The sequence below is a fragment of the Erinaceus europaeus genome, unplaced genomic scaffold (genome assembly GCF_950295315.1).
Source record: "Erinaceus europaeus unplaced genomic scaffold, mEriEur2.1 scaffold_701, whole genome shotgun sequence".
Taxonomy (NCBI): domain Eukaryota; kingdom Metazoa; phylum Chordata; class Mammalia; order Eulipotyphla; family Erinaceidae; genus Erinaceus; species Erinaceus europaeus.
Genome location: NW_026647874.1, coordinates 13,298 through 32,642, shown reverse-complemented (window position 1 = coordinate 32,642; position 19,345 = coordinate 13,298). Strand labels below are relative to the sequence as shown.

The 19,345-nt window shown below is 57.4% G+C and overlaps 1 protein-coding gene across 6 annotated transcripts in view; it reads left to right on the top strand.

The window, feature by feature from the left end:
* Positions 1–19,345, top strand: part of CELF6 (CUGBP Elav-like family member 6) — a 30,351-nt gene continuing 11,006 nt past the window's right edge. For 5 of the 6 annotated variants that reach the window (XR_009548052.1, XR_009548051.1, XM_060184477.1 and 2 more), the window contains exons 1-3: positions 1–239; positions 3,243–3,325; positions 12,800–12,848. Coding sequence is in view for 4 of the 6 variants with exons in the window: in XM_060184477.1 (XP_060040460.1) it covers positions 2–239; positions 3,243–3,325; positions 12,800–12,848 (370 nt within the window). In the remaining 2 variants the exon portion in view is untranslated. Of the gene's footprint in view, positions 240–3,242; positions 3,326–11,664; positions 11,854–12,799; positions 12,849–19,345 lie in introns of those variants that run through there. The other variant, XM_060184479.1, reaches the window with a different exon arrangement.

Genomic DNA, 19,345 nt, shown 5'->3' with positions numbered 1-19,345 from the left:
CATGGCCGCGCCCGCAGGCTCCTTGCCGCCCGCCGGGCCCGGGCCGCGCCTGGGCTTCAGCACCGCGGACAGCGGCGCGCTGGCCTCCGGGCCCATCAAGGACCACGACGCCATCAAGCTGTTCGTGGGCCAGATCCCCCGGGGCCTGGACGAGCAGGACCTCAAGCCGCTCTTCGAGGAGTTCGGCCGCATCTACGAGCTGACCGTGCTCAAGGACCGGCTCACCGGCCTGCACAAAGGTGCCCCGCCCCGCCCCGCCCCGCCCTCTGCCCTCTGCCCTGCCCCGCCCCGCCCTCTGCCCTCTGCCCTCTGCCCTCTGCCCCGCCCCGCCCTCTGCCCTCTGCCCTCTGCCCTCCGCCCTGCCCCACCCGCCCCCAGAATCTGCAGCCTGCAAGGCCCCCGTGGGCGCACCCGCACGCCCGCCCCAGGAGGTGTGCTCCCGCCTCTCACCTGCCCTGGGCCGCCCCCCGCCCCCCACACCTGCATCCCAGACCCTCATCCCACCTCCCTGCACCCACTCTGCCCGGCACCCCCCAGCTGGGGTCTGAGCAGCCCCCTGCCAGGCACCCCTCCTTCCAGCCTCCAAGTCCAGCTGACTGCTCCCCTCACAGCCAAGACCTGCTGGGACTCGGAGACGGACAACTTCAGACCCCAGACCCCACGCCCACCCAGAGGCTGTCTGAGCCCACCTCCCCTTCCCTCTCTCCCACCCCATAGCCCCAACACTCTCCTCTGGGACGGGCACAGCTGGGAACGCCCATGGCCTTGCTCCCCTCATCACGGCCCCGCAGCTGCACCTACACTTTGCCACCTTCTGGTCCCCCCAGTCCTGTGCCACTGCCCCCTTTCAGCACCCCGTCCTCGCTCTCCCTCACACACTGGTCCCTCATGGAGCCTGGGATGGGCCCGTGGAGGAGACAGGACCCCCCCATACCCCCAGCGCCTGCCCCACCACACCCCTTCCTCCCGGAGGGAGAGGGAGGAGGCTTGTTTACAGGCAGTGTCCAGGCCCGCGGCATGGAGAGGCAGTCACATGTCACACACGGGGCGGGAGAACACCGTCAGCACCGCCTGCCAGGGGCTGCGGGTCAGGAGAGAGGGGAGGGCCGCCGCCCGCCCTGCTAGTAAGGGACCCAGGCTCCCTTTTCTGCGGCCTGGGAGCCAGGATCGGGAGGCCTTGGGGACGGTGGTTGGGGGCCCTAGGCTCATGGATGTGAGCACTTCAGGAAAATGGCTCTAGAAGTCTGGGGGGCGGGCTGGGCTGGGCGCATCTGCCCTTTGGGGTGGGGTCATGTCAAGGGGACCAGGTTCTCCTCAGCCCCACTCCCATGCAGACTGCTCACATGCCGGCTGTCTGTCCACCCAGAGCCTTGCTTGTTTTCTGAACCTCGTGCCCACAGGTGTCTCTGGGGAGGACAGTGGGGCGAGGTGACCTGTGGTTCCTCCACTTTCCTCGTGCTCCCTCACCCTCTCTTCACACTGCTTCTTTCTCCTTCCCTCTCTCCTGACAAGCCCACACGCTCCTTTGGGCAGCCCACCCCCCCCTAACTGGGATGGTCCCGGCCCTGCCTGATGCTGACACCAGCAGACCTGTAGCAGAAAGTGAAGGAGAGAGCTGAGTGCGAGTGCTGTGTGCCCCCTGTGTGACACTCCAAGATGACTTGGGGAGAGGGATGTCGCCAGCCTTCCTCAGCCACTTGCCGTCTGCTTGCCAGTGATGGAGGCAGGAGCCATGGGGCCTTGAACTCGCCCTCAGTGGGAACCAAGGTGGTTCCCAGCCCTCCCCAGCCACCAGCACGTTCTCTGGGCCTGTTTCCCCTTTGATACAGAGTTCCCCCAAGACTTCTCGAAAGTGTTTATGATGGAAGCTCTCTGCCCAGGGGGTGAGACCAGGAAAAAGATTCCCCGTCGGTCACTTTAGGTTGGCTGGGGATGAAGTGGGAGCCGGGCTCCAGGTCCCAGTGGGCCTTTCCCGTCTCCTGTCCACCTTCCTCTTCCTCCAGGTTCCCTCCTTGCATCCTGTCCCCCACGGAACTTTTGAAAGCATGGGTCTTATTCACACCCCAGTCCCGCTGAAAACCCTTCCCTGGCTTGCCACTGCTTTGGGAGGACATTCAAAATCTAGATAGTCTAAGGCACCCTGTCCCCTGCTGTCCTCTGGAGGGTGCTCTGCAGGACGCCCCAGTCTCCAGCCTCAACAGTCCTTTCCCAAGACAAGGAATTCCTGGCTCCTCTTTCTGTCCCCAAAGCACTGCCCCTCCGGTCCCCCAGGCAGCCCCAAATTATTGTGGAAGATTCTCTGTCTCTAACTGGATAAGCTTCACACAGTCCCACAGGGGCAGCCCTGTGTCTGTCGCTGCCCACTATCCCCACCCACCCTAAAGACCTACCACAACTAGGAAGCCCTCAGCACGTTTTGGGGGTGAGTGACTTCTTCACAAGGGCTGAAAAGAGAGAGATGTCTCTGCCCCAGGGTTCCTGGGAGGCTACAAAGCATCAGAGCAGACCCGGCCCTTGGCTCACCCCAGACTCCTCTGTCCTGGGGTCTCGGAAGTCAGCTCTGGGGCACAGCAGCCCTGGAAGGTGCCCCATCGCAGAGCCCTGGGGGAGCTGGCAGGTCCAGTTCCTTGGAGTCCCCGGCTGCAGGAAGCCCTCTCTCCACTCAGCTCTGGTTCTTCTGGGTCTTTCCTGGCTCAGCGGTCGCTCTTCCTCCCCTCTCTCCGTTTCCCACCTTCTCACCTGACCACCCACATGCCCCTTCGGGCAAAGCTCAGACAGTCCTGCCTGATTCCAACACCAGCAGACCTGGCTAGGTGGCAGCAAGTGAAGGACCAGTCCCCCGCAGCCCCAGAGTCAGACCAACACTGTTCCCAGTTTCCAACTTGTTGTAGAGGTGGAGGGTGCTGGGAAGGAGTCGTGGGGCCTGGGACTGGCTCTTCCTTGTGTGTCTCTGGGCTGAGGCAGAGCCGGGGAGGCCTGGCCTGGTTCCGGAAGGCTGCACATACATCCAGAGGAGGGGAGGGGGCTCACTGCAGCGACATATTGGCTGCGGGGGAGGAGGGAGATGGGGCGTGAGCTTGTGATTCTGGGGTTGCTGTAGATTAGAGGTCAGGAGGCCACTGAGGGGACACAGCTGGGTGCAGGGGTGCAGCTCTTCCTTCACAGGGACTCCCCATGCAGCATGGTCAGTTCAGCAGGGTGTTTGCAGAAGGGTCCCCCTGAGCAGCCTCTTCCTTCCCCAGGCTGTGCCTTCCTCACCTACTGCGCCCGGGACTCTGCCCTCAAGGCCCAGAGCGCGCTGCACGAGCAGAAGACGCTGCCGGGGGTGAGTGCGGGGCTGGGCACAGGGAACGGGCAGGCGGGTGCAGGGCCGGTCCGCTAGGAGTCCCTCCTCTATGCTGCACCCGGCCAGCCCGTCCACCTTGGTGACACCGCGGCCCAGCAGCCCTGGACACTGCTGTGACGTGTCTGCTCTGTGGGGCTGGGTCCTTCTCCGCAGTCCTGGGATGCTGGTTCTCTTGGGGGAGGGGACCCCAGCAGATGCCTCCCTTGCAGGCCGTAAGAGTCAGCAACGCAGTGGGAGGCCTTGGACAGCCCCGTCTTCCCACTGAACCTACTACCTGTTGCCTCCGCGTGCAGTACGGAGTAATGTTCAATGATGATCCTGAGAGAAGGGATGAGAGATGAGTGGGGTAGGGAGGTCTTGTGCCAGAGACACAGGCAAGTTTATTTCTGAGCTTCTGATATTTATACTAAAAGCAGGCAGTTACAGAGTCCTGCACATCAGCGTTATCCATACAGAGAAAGGTCACTCAGTGATTGTGGTTAGTTACAGGAACAATAATACAGGGAAGAGGTTACAGACTTTATTTTGTCTTACTGGACTTGCCTGAGGTCACTCTGCTCTGCTAAACTCAGCAGAGCCTAAGCAAGAACGTGGCTGCACGCCATCTACGTGGCTGCACGCCATCTAGCACACACCAAACAGTCAAGCATAATCTCTATCAGGGGAGCGGGCGGCGGAGTGCAGCCAGGGCCATGGTGTTCCCATGTAAGTCCCCTTGGCTATCCCCCTTCTCGGGGGGCCTGAGGGGTTTACCCTGAACGCTGCTCCCAGCAACTACCTCTGTTTCAAACTCAGCAGAGGAGGAGGTTAGGACATTCTGGGGGACCCAGGTGGGCCCCAGCCCCATCCTCCCACCTGAATGGTTAGGTGTTAGGACACCAGCAGGATGAGGCAGCCGGTGGGAAGGAGCGGGGGCTCACCCTGGACCAGCACACTGCAGCCTGCTTTCTCTCGGCTGAGGGGTGGCAGGACGTGAACATGGCCTCTGCTGGGTAGGTGGGAGGGCCAGGCCCAGCTCTGCCCAACTCCAAATCTCAGATTCCTGTGTGTGCCACCTGGCCTCAGGTGTGGGCCACTCCTCCACTCCCTAGACGACTTTGCATCCTTTTTTGTTTCTCTTTGAGGGGGGAGAGACTGACAGCATGGGAGAAGCATCCTAGCTCCACTCCACCATGCTGTGTCGCAGTGACGCAGGGCTGGGACGTGGGCACCTGAGGACTCAATAAGATGCGTGAGAGACCTCCCTCCACTCCTAGAGCTCAGGCTTGTCGCACTTACTGTATAGAGACAGAGAGAAAGTGAGCGGGAGGGCGAGGGAGAGGCGGAGAGAGACACCTGCAGCCTGGCTCCACTGTTCTTGAAGATTCCCCCTGTAGGTGAGAACAAGAGGCTTGAACCCGGGTCCTTGTACTTGGTACCATGAGTACTCAGCCAGGTGTGCCACAGCCTGGCTCCTCAGGTTTGTTTTAGAGATTCATTTATTTAATGAAAAAGAAAGGAGAGAGAGAGAGAGAGAGAGAGAGGAGAGAGAGAGAGAGGGACAGAGGGGCCATGCAGTGGCACACCTGGTTAAGTGCTCACATTACAATGCACAAGGACCCAGGTTCAAGCCCCTGGCCCCCATTTTCAGGGGGAAAAGCTTCACAACTGGTGAAGCAGGACTGCAGGGGTCTCTCTGTCTCTTCCCTTCTCTCACCCCTCCTCCCTTCTCAATTTCTCTCTATCTCTGTCCAGTAATAAATAAATAAAAAGATAAAGAGAGAGATAGAGAAGAGGAGAAAGAGGAAGAGAGAGAGAGAGCCAGAGCCACACTGCATCCCACACACATAGTTGCACGTAACAAACACAGGGTCTCACATTCGCAAGTCCTGTGCTCTGCCACCAAGCCACCTCCCAGCCTTCAGGTATCAGGGTCACTACCCTCCCCGAGGGAGGCCCTGAGGGGCAGGGATATAATGTCCCCTGTCCTGGGGATAGTTTGAAGGGCTGAGGATACAGAGATGGGGACACGGAACCTAATAGGCCTGAGCTAGGGGTCGGCGGCTGGGGGCTTCTCACAGCCAGAAGCAGCAGTGCCTGGGTGAAGCCAGCTGTCACCTCCCCGTCGGCCCCATGACTCTCTGTGCTGGGCTCCTGGGCCTCTGTTCCCTCCTGTCTGGGCAGTGGACCACACTTGTCCTTGACTGCTGGGGCACCTGCAGGGATGGGGTGTCACCTCAAAGGGCACGACCGGAAGTCAGGGTCAAAGGACAGACAGCTTGATTTCATTTATTACTTTTTAAAACTTTATTTATTTATTATTGAATAGACACAGAGACTGAGAGGGGAGGGGGAGGGAGAGAGACAGAGAGACACCTGCAGCCCTGCTTCAGCACTTATGAAGCTTTTCCCCTGTAGGTGGGGACCAGGGGCTTGAACCTGGGTCCTTGCACATTGTAATGTGTGCGCTTAACCAGGTGCACCACCGCCTGGCCCCCAGACAGCCTGGTTTCAGAAAACCCAGAGGGAGAAGTCTCTGTGCTCAGCTAGGGTGTCCCTCACAGGACAGGCTTGGCTGGAAGCAGCCAACACGACAGGGCAGTCCTGGGAGGGATGGGGGGGTCACTCACCCCTGGGCACGTGCAACTCTGCTTCCAGAGCTGAGACCTGGCCAGGCTGTGGTCCTGCTTGTGGGCACCGGCCCAGACAAGGGGTAAGGCAGGAGGGGCAGGACGGGCCTGGAGCAGCGCTGGAAGTGTATGAGTGTGGGGGCTCGGGGGTGCTGAGCACAAGCTGGGGAGGGGAACCCCAGAGAACAGTAGTGAGAGAGGAAGCTTGTGCTGCAGGGTTGAGGCTCCATCCTGGAAGCACAGGGACACCCCTCCCCTCCCAGACTGGAGGTGAGTGTTGGGAGGACCTCATGCCTGCTCCCCACGGCTGGGTCACCTCCTAGGGCACAGGAGTCCCCCAGTCCTCAACGAAGAAGGCCTCAGTGTTGGCATCCCATCCCACAGAGGGGAAACTGAGTCAGAAATGCAGTGGGTCACAGAGTGGCCGGTGGGGAGCCCTGGTCCCCAGCTGCATCTGGTTCCAGAAGACAGTCATAGGGTCACTGCTAGCCAAAGCCAGAGCTGGTCAAAGGCGGAGCGGGGTGCACCCTGTGACCCTTTCACCTCCAGCCCTGTGGCCTGGCCTGGCCTGGCCTGGCCCCACTCACCCATCCCTGCCCCCCCCCCCCCCGGCTTAACAAAGTGAGAATGAATAGTTCATCCTTCCGCTAAATGAGAATCGATGGCTGTGCTGGCCGCCCGAGTCCGTCTCCAGCCTCCAGGGCTGCCGGGCAGGCGGCCGGGAGGGAGTCTCCTGGCCTGGGGCCCACCTGGCGAGAAAGGTTGGCTCCCTGCCGCCCTGGGTGCTGGGCACCGCTGCCACCTGCTGGAGAATCGGGAACAGGACTCCCGGGGGCTCCTGGCACCCCCAGAGAGGCAAGGCTAGCCGCCCCTGGGTGTATAGCCTGTCGGCTCCCTGCTGGCCCGGTCCTCCTCGTCCCCATGCGCCTGCCCAGGACTGCCACCGGCCAGCGCCAGGCTCCCTACTCTGGGTAGATTCTTAAATTTACCTGTTCTTTGATGGACAGGGGAGAGGGAATAAGAGTTTTACTTATGATGTTGGTAGGCTTGAATCTGCAGCCTCTGGGGCCTCAGGCAGACAAGGCCTGCTCTCAGACACATGGAGATAGCTCCTTTTTAAAAAAATGAATCGATTGGTAGGTTGGGTAGGCTATTGATTGATTGATTGATTGACTGGCTGGCTGAAGAGAGTGAGATGAGCTTTGCTCTGGCCTGTGTACTGCAAGTCAAGCCCCCCCCCCCCCGCACCCTCATCTTCACTTGGCTCCAGAATCCACCTGGGCACCCCCACCCTCAGAAGGTGCCCCCTTCCTCGCCGAATGCCCCCCCCAACGTGCCGGCCACCCCTTGGGTCACCCACTGAGTCCACTGGCTTTGGGGGCTGAGTGCAGCCATTTCCCAGGGCCAGACAGCTCTAGGAAGGGGGAACCTGCTAACTGCCCCCCCATGGGCCTGACAGGAGCCAGCAACCCCCACAGGCCTCCACCCAGCAGGAGCTCTGGGTCTCTGGGGCGCACGGCCATACACACAGGAGCTCTGGGTCTCTGGGCGCACGGCCACACACACAGGAGCTCTGGGTCTCTGGGCGCACGGCCACACACACAGGTGCCCAGATGGCAGTAGGGCTGAGCAATGTCACTGTGTGCTCACGGCGTGTGCTCACTCCCACCTGGGACAACTTTCTCCTTCTATTCATTCATTTATTTATTTATTTTGCCTCCAGGGTTACTGCTGGGCTCGGTGCCTGCACCACGAATCCACTGCTCCTGGAGGCCATTTTTCCCATTTTGTTGCCCTTGTTGTTGCCCTTGTTGTCATTATTATTGTTGTTGTTGTCATTGCTGCTGATGTTGTTGGCTAGGACAGAGAGAAATGGAGAGAGGAGGAAAAGACAGAGAGGAGGAGAGAAAGACACCTGCAGACCTGCTTCACCGCCCGTGAAGTGACCTGTCCAGCAGATAGGAAGCCGGGGGCTCAAACTGGGATCCTTACACCAGTCCTTGTGCTTTGCGCCATGTGTGCTTAACCCCCTACGCTACCGCGCGACCCCCTTTTTCATTCTTTTTATATAAGACATGGAGGGGGGGAGAGAGACTACAGCACTACTCCTTCCAGGGAACTTCTCCTGTTCATCCATGCTGCCCCCATGTGGTGCCAGGGCTTGGACTGGGGCTTTGTACATGTCAAGGCTCATACTTTACAAGAAAAGACATATTTGAGGGTCTGGAAGTCTAAGTGACAGTGACCAAAGAAATGGCTCGACTGGTGGAAGGTAGGGCTCCTGGTTCAGTCCCTGGCACCACAGCAGACTGGTGCCCTGATTCTCTCTCTCTCCCTCTCTCTATTTCTAGCTCTTTCCATTTGAAACTATTGCTCTGGTATGAAATAAACCCTTCTTAGAAAATTGTGGCCACGTTACGCAAAGCTCCAGTGAAAGCGCTAAGCAGTAGGAATTGAGCGATAAACCCCAAAGACACAGGCCTCAGCTGGGGTCCCAGGGGCAATGGGGGCCTGGGCAGGGGAGGTGATCTGCCCTCCATAGGATGGTGGGGACATGGGAAGCCCCAGCTGTGACTGCTGGTCTCAGGGCTTCCAGCTGGGAGCTCGCCCTGGGGACTCCGGCTAGAGTGTGGAGGTTGGGACGCTCTGGGACACTGCCAGTGGGAGCCTGGGTCTGGGTTCTGGGATGGAGGGGGAAGAGGGAGGCTGGATGCAGTGTCCTCTGGATTCTAGAACCCGGGGACTGAGGTGGGGGGTACAAAGGGTGGAACTGTTGCCCCAGCCATGTCTGCCCTCTGCCGACACCTGCCCCCCCCCCAGGTCCCTTCCATCAAGAGTGACAGCTGGTGGCATGGGGGGTTCAGGGCTGAGGGTGTGAGTGCAGCAGGGGACAGAGGGCAACAGGTAGAGAGGGGAGGGGCACAGGCAAATCAGACAGAGCCTCAGGTCTCTGCTCTCGTTAAATATGTGTATTAGGCAGGGGAGACAGCGCAATGGTTATGGAAACAGAGTCTCTTGACTGAGGCTCCATAGCCCCAGGTTCAATCCCCCGTCCCACCAGATGCCAGAGATGAGCAGTGCTCTGGCAAAAAAAAAAAAAAAGAAAAAAGGAAAAGAAAAAAGGAGAAGAAAAAGGAAGAAAGAAAAAGAGAGAGAGAGAGAGAGGAAGAAAGAGGAAAGAAGGGGGGTTGGGCGGTAGCACAGCAGGTTAAGCGCACGTGGCGCAAATCGCAAGGATTGGTGAAAGGATCCCAGTTCCAGCCCCCGGCTCCCCTCCTACAGGCGGTGAAGCAGGTCTGCAGGCGTCTGTCTTTCTCTCCCCCTCTCTGTCTTCCCCTCCTCTCTCCATTTCTCTCTGTCCTATCCAACAACAACGACATCAATAACAACAATAGTAAAAATGACAAAGGCTACAAAAAGGAAATAAATAAATAAATATTTTTTAAAATCTAAAAAAAAATAGGCAGGGGTAGGTAGATAATGGTTATGCAGGGAGTCGGGCAGTAGCGCAGCGGGTTAAGCGCAGGTGGCGCAAAGCACAAGGACCGGCATAAGGATCCCGTTTCGAACCCCGGCTCCCCACCTACAGGGGAGTCGCTTCACAGGCGGTGAAGCAGGTCTGCAGGTGTCTGTCTTTCTCTCCCCCTCTCTGTCTTCCCCTCCTCTCTCCATTTCTCTCTGTCCTAGCCAACAACGACAACAACAATAATAACTACAACAATAAAACAACAAGGGCAACAAAAGGGAATAAATAAATAAAATAAATATTTTTTAAAAAATGGTTATGCAAAGAGACTCACATGCCTGAGGCTTCAAAGTTCCAGGTGTAAACCCCTGTACTACCATAAATCAGAGCTGAACAGGGCTCTGGAAAGAGAGAGAGAAGAAGAAGGAGGAGGAGGAGGAGGAGAAGGAGAAGGAGAAAGAGAAGGAGGAGAAGGAGAAGAAAAAGAAGGGGGAGGAGGAAGAGGGGGAAGGGAGGTGGAGAGAGGAAGGAGAAGGAGAAGAGAAGACAGCTGAGGGGTTGAGCACCACTTGGGCTTTTCCACTTCTGAGGCTCAAATTCAAAACCTTGTGCTTGCAAGTCTGGTGCTCTGCCCACTGTACCCCCTGGCTCTGGGCTCCCCTCCAAGACCATGTTCCACCTCAGCAGCCCCGTCCTCCACCCACAGAGGTCGCCAGGGTCCTGAGATAAGCGCCTGGCTAAGGAGATAGCACCCTCTCCTCTCCGTGAGGCGCCACCTCAACCCTCTCCCTGGGGCAGGAGCCAGCAGGGTGGGGATGGGGGCGAGGTGTCCGGAGTCTTGACGCCCTCTCAGGGCCCTTGCTCAGGCCCCCCACATCCCACCCGCCACATGTCAGCCGTCCTGTCCTGGCTCAGGCTGGGTCCCCCAGTGGCAGAATGCTGAGACCCCCCTGTCTGCTCGCTGCCCTGGCCCCTGTGACCCAGGCCCTCTGACTCTCCCTGACTTTCTGACTCTCTCCGCAGAGTGATAGCTCCAAGACTCTCCCCCTGTGCCCCACTGCAGGCCTCCACACCTCACAAAGCGGCGTTGCTCATGGGGTTCACACCTGTCGTTCTCAGGGTTCACACCTGTCATTTACTGTGTGTATGTATCTGACTTCATCTGGTTGTTCAGCCACTGCCATCTTGACAGCCCAAAAGCCCCTGCCAGCTCCCCCAGCCCCCCAGCCCCCTGGAGTGTGGATGTGGAGGTCACAGGCTGGGCGAGGGGACCAGGATGGGATGAGGCCGGTGTGGAAGCCTGTGTCCAGCACAGGGAGCTGGTGGCTTCCCTCCCGGACCTGACACCCAGCCTCGTCACCACAGCCAGCTGGGACCCAGCCCCTCCGAGCTGTGTCCAGGGCAGATGTGGCGGGCTTGGTGCGGTCCCCTCCTCACCCTGACGCCTCCTTGGGCACCCCTGCTAGCAGAGTCAAGGGAAGGGGTTTCAGCCAGTGTAGGGAGGGACGGGGGGGTCTGAGGCCGGTGGCCTTCAGCTCCCCACAGGGGACAGCCTCTGAGGGTGGGTCCCTGGGATACCCTGGGCAGGTGGGTGCCCCACGCACACCCAATGCTGGCTGTTCCCCGGGAGCAGGGCATGTGGGGCTCAGGACAGGCTGTCCCCAGCAGTGGGGAGCACTTCACCCCAGAAACCCAGCCTAGAGGCAGCTGCCATGGCAACCGCTGCTGTCACACAGTCCATCGCCGTGGGCTCTGGAGAGAAATTCTCAGAATCTATTTCAGAACTAATCAAATCCTGCCTGCTCGCTCCTCCTGCTTGTGGGGAGCGGCTTACCCTGCTTCTTCCGTCCATCCATCCTGCTGCCTCTTATCTCTGACTCTCCCTCCCTTGTCCCCTGGGTCTCTGATCTCTGTGGCTTTATCTCTCAGTCTCCGGGACTACAGGTGACCATGCCCAAGATGGCCCCATGATCTGGCTCTGCCAAGATTGGTCCATTGCCCACTCTCAGTGGCAGGCAGGTGTGTCCCAGCCAGTGTCCACTCAGCCTGTTACGTCCCTCTTACTTTCAAGAGGTACCCCCCCCCCATTTGATCCAAAGGAAACTGCTCCACTGTGACTGCAGGGTGTTGCCATGGCTACCAGGCAGCACTCGTGGCCATGGCAACAGGAAGCTGCCGTCGCCCTGGCAACCAGTGCTGGAAGAGGATGGAGTGGGCCCCGATTGGTGCGGGTGCCCAGAGCTTCCTGCAGGGAGGGGGTCAGAGCGCGGCCTCTCAGGCCAGATGGGCACCGGTGCCCCTTCCTCCATGCACGGGCAGGCCAGCCGAGCTCTTCTCCGCCCAGCCCTCAGCCCTGCGCCCCCTACAGCCCCTCCTCCCGCCCTGGGCACCCCACTCTCTCATGTGGCCCCCACCACACCCATGAGGGGAAGGTGAGACCAGACTCAGGCGGCTGGGGAATGGGGTGTGGGGGTGTGTCTGGGAACCCCCAAACCTTCAGCCCCTCCCATCCCATCTGCCCACCCCCACCAGGGAACCCCAGAATTGGGAGGTGACGTGCTTGGTGAGGAGGGAGAGGTGGGGAGGGCCCAGCTGCCTGGCAGGCTGGCACCCCAAGGGATCAGGCGGGTCAGGCTGGGCAGTGGCGTTGTGGTCGTGGTGTGAGTGGGGTAGGGTGTCTCCCCAGCACCGGGCGCTGGGGTCTGCAGCTCGGGAGGGAGGTGTGAGCAGAGACGCAGAGCCCTGAGTCATGGAAGCAGTTGGGCACACGGCAAGGGTGACAACTTCCAGACGGCTGTGCGAGCGAGCTGACGGGGCCAGGACAGCCCCTGGGGTGTCCCTGAGTGCCGGGGCGGGGGCAGGGTGAGGGTGGCCCTGTGGCCACAGGCAAGCTTGGGGAGGTCCACCCTGTGACAAGATGACTCTGGGATAGGGGTTCCTGCCCACCCGCCATGGTCACTGAGTGGCCACCAGCTAGAGACTGGAGGGGAGGCAGAACCAGACCCAGCTCATGGCCCTGGACCCCAGGCCTTTGCCTCCTGTCTGTCCCCCGCTCCAGGGCCCAACTCAGGGGCCTGGACCTCAGGCCTCAGCCTCCTGCTCCCCACCCCAGGGTTCGAGTTCAGGGCCTGAGGGCAGGCCACACTGTGCCCACACCCAGCAGCCACAGCTGACAGAGCTGCCCAACCTCACCTCCCTCTAGCCCTGCCCACTGGGCTTCCCGCCAGTCCTGCAATCCCTCCTGTACTCCTGGGCAGAGGACTGGACAAGAACAGCCTGTGGCCAATGGCCCCGGGTGAGAAGAGGTAGCCGGGGCTCAGCCCCAGGCCCGGGTGTGCTGTCCCTGAGCTGACGCTGTGCTGGCCCCGTGTCTTGCAGATGAATCGTCCGATCCAGGTGAAGCCGGCTGCCAGTGAGGGCCGAGGAGGTAACCCCCCCCCCCACTCGCCCAGACCCCAAGCCCCTCCCAGCCAGATCCTCCTGCAGTGGGGGATGGAGGGGTGGGGGCTCAGGGGCTCTGCCCCACACTCTCTGTCACCCCTGCTCACACCCAGCCCCTGAAAAAGGCAGTCAGGTGGCTACAGCTGATGCCACCATGCTCAAGGCGCCAGGCTGGAGTGCTCCTCTCCATCCTCTGAGGACCGAGACACTGGGCTGTTCTTCTGGGCAGGGGGGCGTACACCCTGTCACTGTGGGTATCAGTTTCTTCAGGCTGAAGGACAGGGTGGGGTGGGGTGGGGTGGAAAGGCCCTCAAGGTTCTCGTTTCGCCATCCTGTTTCCTGGCATGGAAGTGACGGGGGCCCCGAGGACAGCAGGGCAGAGCCAGGTGGGGGGTGGCTTCTGGCAGAGACCCCCAGGCTGAGCTCTTTCTGTGGCCTTAGGTTGCTCTGGGTCACCTGCCTGCATCCCTCCCCATGTCTGCCGGCCCTCTCCGTGCCTCATCCCAGACCAGTCATGGCCAGGGGAGAAGCAGGGGTGGAGGGGGACGGACCGCAGGCTCCCTCTCATCTCGCTCTGCTCTCCAGCTTGAGGCTCACACCTCCACCACACACACACACACTCTCTCACACACACACAGCTTGAGGCTCACACCTCCACCACACACACACTCTCTCACACACACACAGCTTGAGGCTCACACCTCCACCACACACACACACACACACACACACACACACACACTCACATAGACTCACACAGAGACACACACTCACACACACACTCACATAGACTCACACACAGAGATACACACACGGACACACACAGAGACACACACACAGATACACAGACACACATGGAGAAACACAGACACATCACTCACATAGACTCACACACACACACACTCACATAGACTCACACACACACACACTCACATAGACTCACACAGAGACACACACTCACACACACACTCACATAGACTCACACACAGACACACACAGAGAGGCACACACACGGATAAACAGACACACACACACAGAGAAACACAGACACATCACTCACAGAGATGCATACACACACACACTCACATAGACTCACACAGAGACACACACTCACACACACACTCACATAGACTCACACACAGAGTTACACACACGGACACACACAGAGACACACACACACACACAAATACACAGACACACACGGAGAAACACAGACACATCACTCACAGAGATGCACACACACACACTCACATAGACTCACACAGAGACACACACTCACATAGACTCACACACGGACACATACAGAGAGACACACACACAGAGATACACAGACACACATGGAGAAACACAGACACATCACTCACAGAGATGCACACACACACACTCACATAGACTCACACAGAGACACACACTCACATAGACTCACACACGGACACATACAGAGAGACACACACACAGAGATACACAGACACACATGGAGAAACACAGACACATCACTCACAGAGATGCATACACACACACACACACTCACATAGACTCACACAGAGACACACACTCACACACACACTCACATAGACTCACACACAGAGATACACACACGGACACACACAGAGACACACACACAGATACACAGACACACACGGAGAAACACAGACACATCACTCACAGAGATGCACACACACACACACACACACACACACACACACGGCAAAACAAAACAAACAGGCTTGTGTTTCTGCTGTGGGTTCCTTCCTCCCAGACACCCTCCCCACTTCCTCTCTGAGTCTGAACCGAGGGCTCCGCTTCTGTTTGGAGCCCAGCTGTCATCAGCCCGCTTTGTCCTCAGGAGACTGTCCCCATCCCCTGCGGCCTCCTCACGCGGCCTCGCCCAGTGTGGTGCTCCTAGACCGGTCTTCAGGAGGCCCCTGGCTGCACATCAAGCCTCACCCCCACTCCTTGAATTTCTGCTTCTTGGAGAAACTGTTAGGGGTCAAGACCACCACTGAGGCCCGGGAGGTGGCAGGGCAGTGAAAGGCAGGGCTTGGAGACTGAGGTCCTGAATTCAATCCCCAGCACTCCATTTGCTGAGTGGAACCCCCCCTTCCTTTCTCTCTTCTATTTATCCTCTCTTCTCTTTCTCTCATTGGTAATAAATCCCTTTTTTAAAATTAATTTGTTATTATTATTTTTGCCTCCAGGGTTATTGCTGGGGTTCAGTGCCTGCACCATGAATCCTCTGCTCCTGGAGGCCATTTTTCCATTTTGTTGCCCTTGTTGCGCTTGTTGTTGCTGTCATTTTTATTGTTGTCATTGCTGTTGTTGTTGCCGGAGAGGACAGAAAGAAATGGAGAGAGGAGGGGAAGACAGAGAGGGGGAGAGAAAGACAGACACCTGCAGACCTGCTTCACCGCCTGGGAAGCGACTCTCCTGCAGGTGGGGAGCCGGGGGCTCGAACCGGGATCTTTCTGCCTGTCCTTGCACTTCGAATCACCTGCACTTAACCTGCTGCACTACCACTCGGCACCCAATAAATCTCTTTTTAAAGTCTCATTAGGATCCAGGAGGTAGCCTGCCTAGCAGAGCACATGCTTCACTAGGCACATGGACCGGAGTTCAAGGCCCAGCACCACATAGGCGCACCGTGCACAGCACCAGCATACTGATGCCCTCATGGGGGGGTGGCCTGAGCAGTCTGACACACCAGCACTAAGCACAGGGCACAGGGGCTCCGGAGCCTCGAGCGGGTGCAGACCAGAGCCCCCTGCAGGCTCAGTGTCCCCGCTCTTCCCAGTCCCGTCTCTGACGTTCCGTCTGCGTGTCCCCCATATTGGCCCTGACTTTCGCAGGCACTGCTTGACAGGCCCAGCACCACATAGATGCCACCACCTGTGAAGTTACTCCCCTGAAGGTGGGGAGCCGGGGGCTCGAACCGAGATCCTTATGCCCGTCCTTGCGCTTTGTGCCACGTGCGCTTAACCCGCTGCGCTACAGCCCGGCCCCCAATCAATCTCTTTCATTGGGGTGCTGGCAGGTGCTGGCTCTCTGGGAGCTGAGAAAAACGAACAAGTCAGAGTGAGAGAAAGAGAGAGAGAGAGAGACCCACAGGATGCCGGCCAGGGTTTGAGCCTGGCCCTCTGCATGGCAGGGCGCATATCCTGCCCAGCGAGCATCTCTGCCCACTCTTGCTTCTGAGAGGGACGAGTGGCACCATGTTGGACAACCCGTCCTGGTCACACCGTCCGTGTACCTTCCTAGCTGGCCAACACCGGCAGCCGGCAGCCTGTGAGGATGGGCTGTCATTTCTCACTCTTGGAATTAGATTTCTGGACTCCAAGCAGATGAACACAGAACAGTCTGAGGAGAAAATGACACTTTCAGAACCGTTATCCTCATTATTCGCAATGCCAAAGTCTCAGCCAGGCACAGTCACACTCAGGCTGGCTTTCTTTCTTTTGATTTCGAAGACAGAGATGTCACAGTCCCATAGCTGCCCTCAGTGCTGCAGTACTCCCATAGGGCGCTAGGGCACGAGGCCGTGCTGCAGACATGCCAGGGCATCCACCCAGAGCTTTTAGGTTTTAGGTTTTGTTTATATATATATATATATATATATATATATATATGTACCTTTTGTTGCCCTTGTTTTATTGTTGTAGTTATTATTATTGATGTCGTTGTTGGCTAGGACAGAGAGAAATGGAGAGAGGAGGGGAAGACAGAGAGGGGGAGAGAAAGACAGACACCTGCAGACCTGCTTCACCACCTGGGAAGCGACTCCCCTGCAGGTGGGGAGCCGGGGGCTCAAACCGGGATCCTTACGCCGGTCCTTGTGCTTTGCGCCGCCTGCGCTTCACCCGCTGCGCCGCCGCCCGACTCCTCAGGTTTTGTTTTCTATGAAGCAGTTTCACCCATGGAGACACTATAGGGGACCCACGTGGGTTCGGTTTACAGTCTTACAAAAGGTTCGCATATGTGTGCAACTGATTCAGGCTCTTTAGCTCAGGATTGATGAGTGAGGAGATGAACCTCAGGACCCCATGCTTTTTAGTCCAGTGTTCTAGCCACTGCACCACCTCCTGGGCCTCCTGATTCAGGTTTGCTTTGTTTTAGATTTATTTCATAACAGGTAGCGAATGTTTCACACTAGGCAGAAGGAAGCCAAGTCACCATTTGAGTTTCTGGCAATTGAACCGGGAGCCTCAGACATGCCAGCCCTGTGCTCCACTGGCTGAGCTGTCTCCCCAGCTGCAGACCCAGCAGTGTGAGCTTAACCAAAGCTCCTGGGCTTGCTTCTCAGACCCAAAGGTCCACAGGGACTTCCTACTTAGCACCCAGGAGCTCTGGACACTGCCGAGCTCCAGCTGGCCACACACACCACTCTGAGTGGTGTCACCTGCCATGCTGGGGCCAAACAGGGCCACAGAGGAAGGCACACGCCCTGCTCCAGGCCACCTCTCTGCTCCAAGCAGCGCTCTCTCCTCTCCTCATCCCCTCCCCTCTTCTTTTCCCTTCCTTCGATTTATTTATTAGGGTACCCAGAAGGCAGCATAGTGAGCATGAGGTCTTGAGTTTGATCCTGGGTGTCCCATGTGCCGGAGTGAATGCTCTGGTTCGCCTCACACTCCCTCTTTGTCTTGTGCTAAAAAAAAAAAAAAAAAAAAAAGGATTTTATTTATTTATGAAAAGGGTGATAAACGAAGCATCCTGCTGGCACATATGTTTTTTGGGGTTGAACTGGGGACCTCATGACTGATAGTTCAATATTTTCTCCACCACACTACCCTCAGATTTCCCAAGCAGATTACTCTAGGGCCAGGGAGATAGCACAGTGGTTAAGCAACAAACTCTCATGCCTGAGGCGCCAGAAGACACAGGCTCCATCCCAGGCATCACCGTGAACCAGATCTGAGCAATAATCGAATCAAAAGGAGGAGGAGATAGAGAAGAAGGAGGAGGAGGAATAGGAGGAGAAAGAAGAGGAGAAGGGAAAAGGAGGAGGAGGAAGAGGAGAGAGAGGAGGAAGAAAAGGAGGAGAAGAAGAAGGTCAAGAAGATGGAGGAGGGAAAAGTCATCTAATGCTACAAAGTGACATCATGTGTGAACATAGTAAAAACAGCCTTTTCTATATTAAAATGACCTGGAGTCCAACAGGCTTTCCCTCAGCACTTGTGATCCCCTCCCCAACACATGTGTGTCTACCCCACCCAAGAAAGCGGCCTAGAAGGGTGCATCCCAGTGACAACAGAAACAAATGAAACAGTTGTGGATGTCTGGATGTGAATTTCCTTTTTTGTTTTTTGCCACCAGGGTTACTTTAAAAAATGTTTTTAAATCTTTTTGTTTGTTTATTGTTGGATAGAGACAGAGAAATTCAGAGATGATGGGGAGATGGGGGGGGGAAACAGAGAGACAGCTGCAGCCCTGCTTCACCATTTGTGAATCTTTTCCCCTGCAGGTGGGGACCAGGGGCTTGAACCTGGGTTCTTGTGCACTGTGATGTGTGGGTTTAATTACCAGGGTTGCTGCTGGGGCTCAGGGCTTGCATCACAAATTTACCCTTCCTGGTGGCCATCCCCCAACTTTTTTTTCCCTTTTACAGGACAGAGAGAGATTGCGAGGGAAGAGGGAGAGAGAGAGGGAGGGAGAAACACAAAGACACTTGCAGACCTGATTTACCACTTGTGAGGCTTCCCCCTGCAGGTGGGGAGTGGGGACTTGAACCTGGGTCTTTGTGCGTGGTCATGTGTGTGTTAGCCAGGCACACCACTGCCTGGCCCCCTCTCCTTTCCTTTCCTTTCCTTTCCTTTCCTTTCCTTTCCTTTCCTTTCCTTTCCTTTCCTTTCCTTTCCTTTCCTTTCCTTTCCTTTCCTTTCCTTTCCTTTCCTTTCCTTTCCTTTCCTTTCCTTCTTTCCTTCTTTCTCCATAACACTGATCATCTGGCTGATAGGGACTGGACCTGGGACCTCCAAGCCTCAGGCATGAAAGTCTTTTGCAGAACCATCATGCTGTCTCCCCTGCACTAAGAATTGCTTTTTGAAAATTTTTTAAAGATTTTAAAAAATATGTGTTTATTCCCTTTTGTTGTCCTTGTTTTATCGTTGTTGTGGTTGTTATTGCAGTTCTTGCTGTTGGGTAGGACAGAGAGAAATGGAGAGAGGAGGGGAAGACAGAGAGGGGGAGAGAAAGACAGACACCTGCAGACCTGTTTCACCGCCTGGGAAGCGACTCCCCTGCAGGTGGGGAGCTGGGGACTCCAACCGGGATCCTTACGCCGGTCCTTGTGCTTTGCGCCACGTGCGCTTAACCCGCTGCGCTGCCGCCCGACTCCCATAATTTTTTTATCATTTATTTATTATTGGGTAGAGACAGAGATACTGAGAGGGGAGGGGAGACAGAGGAGACAGACACCTGCAGCCCTGCTTCACCTCTTGTGAAGTCTCCCCCCTGCAGGTGGGGACCGGGAGCTTGAACCCAGGTCCTTGT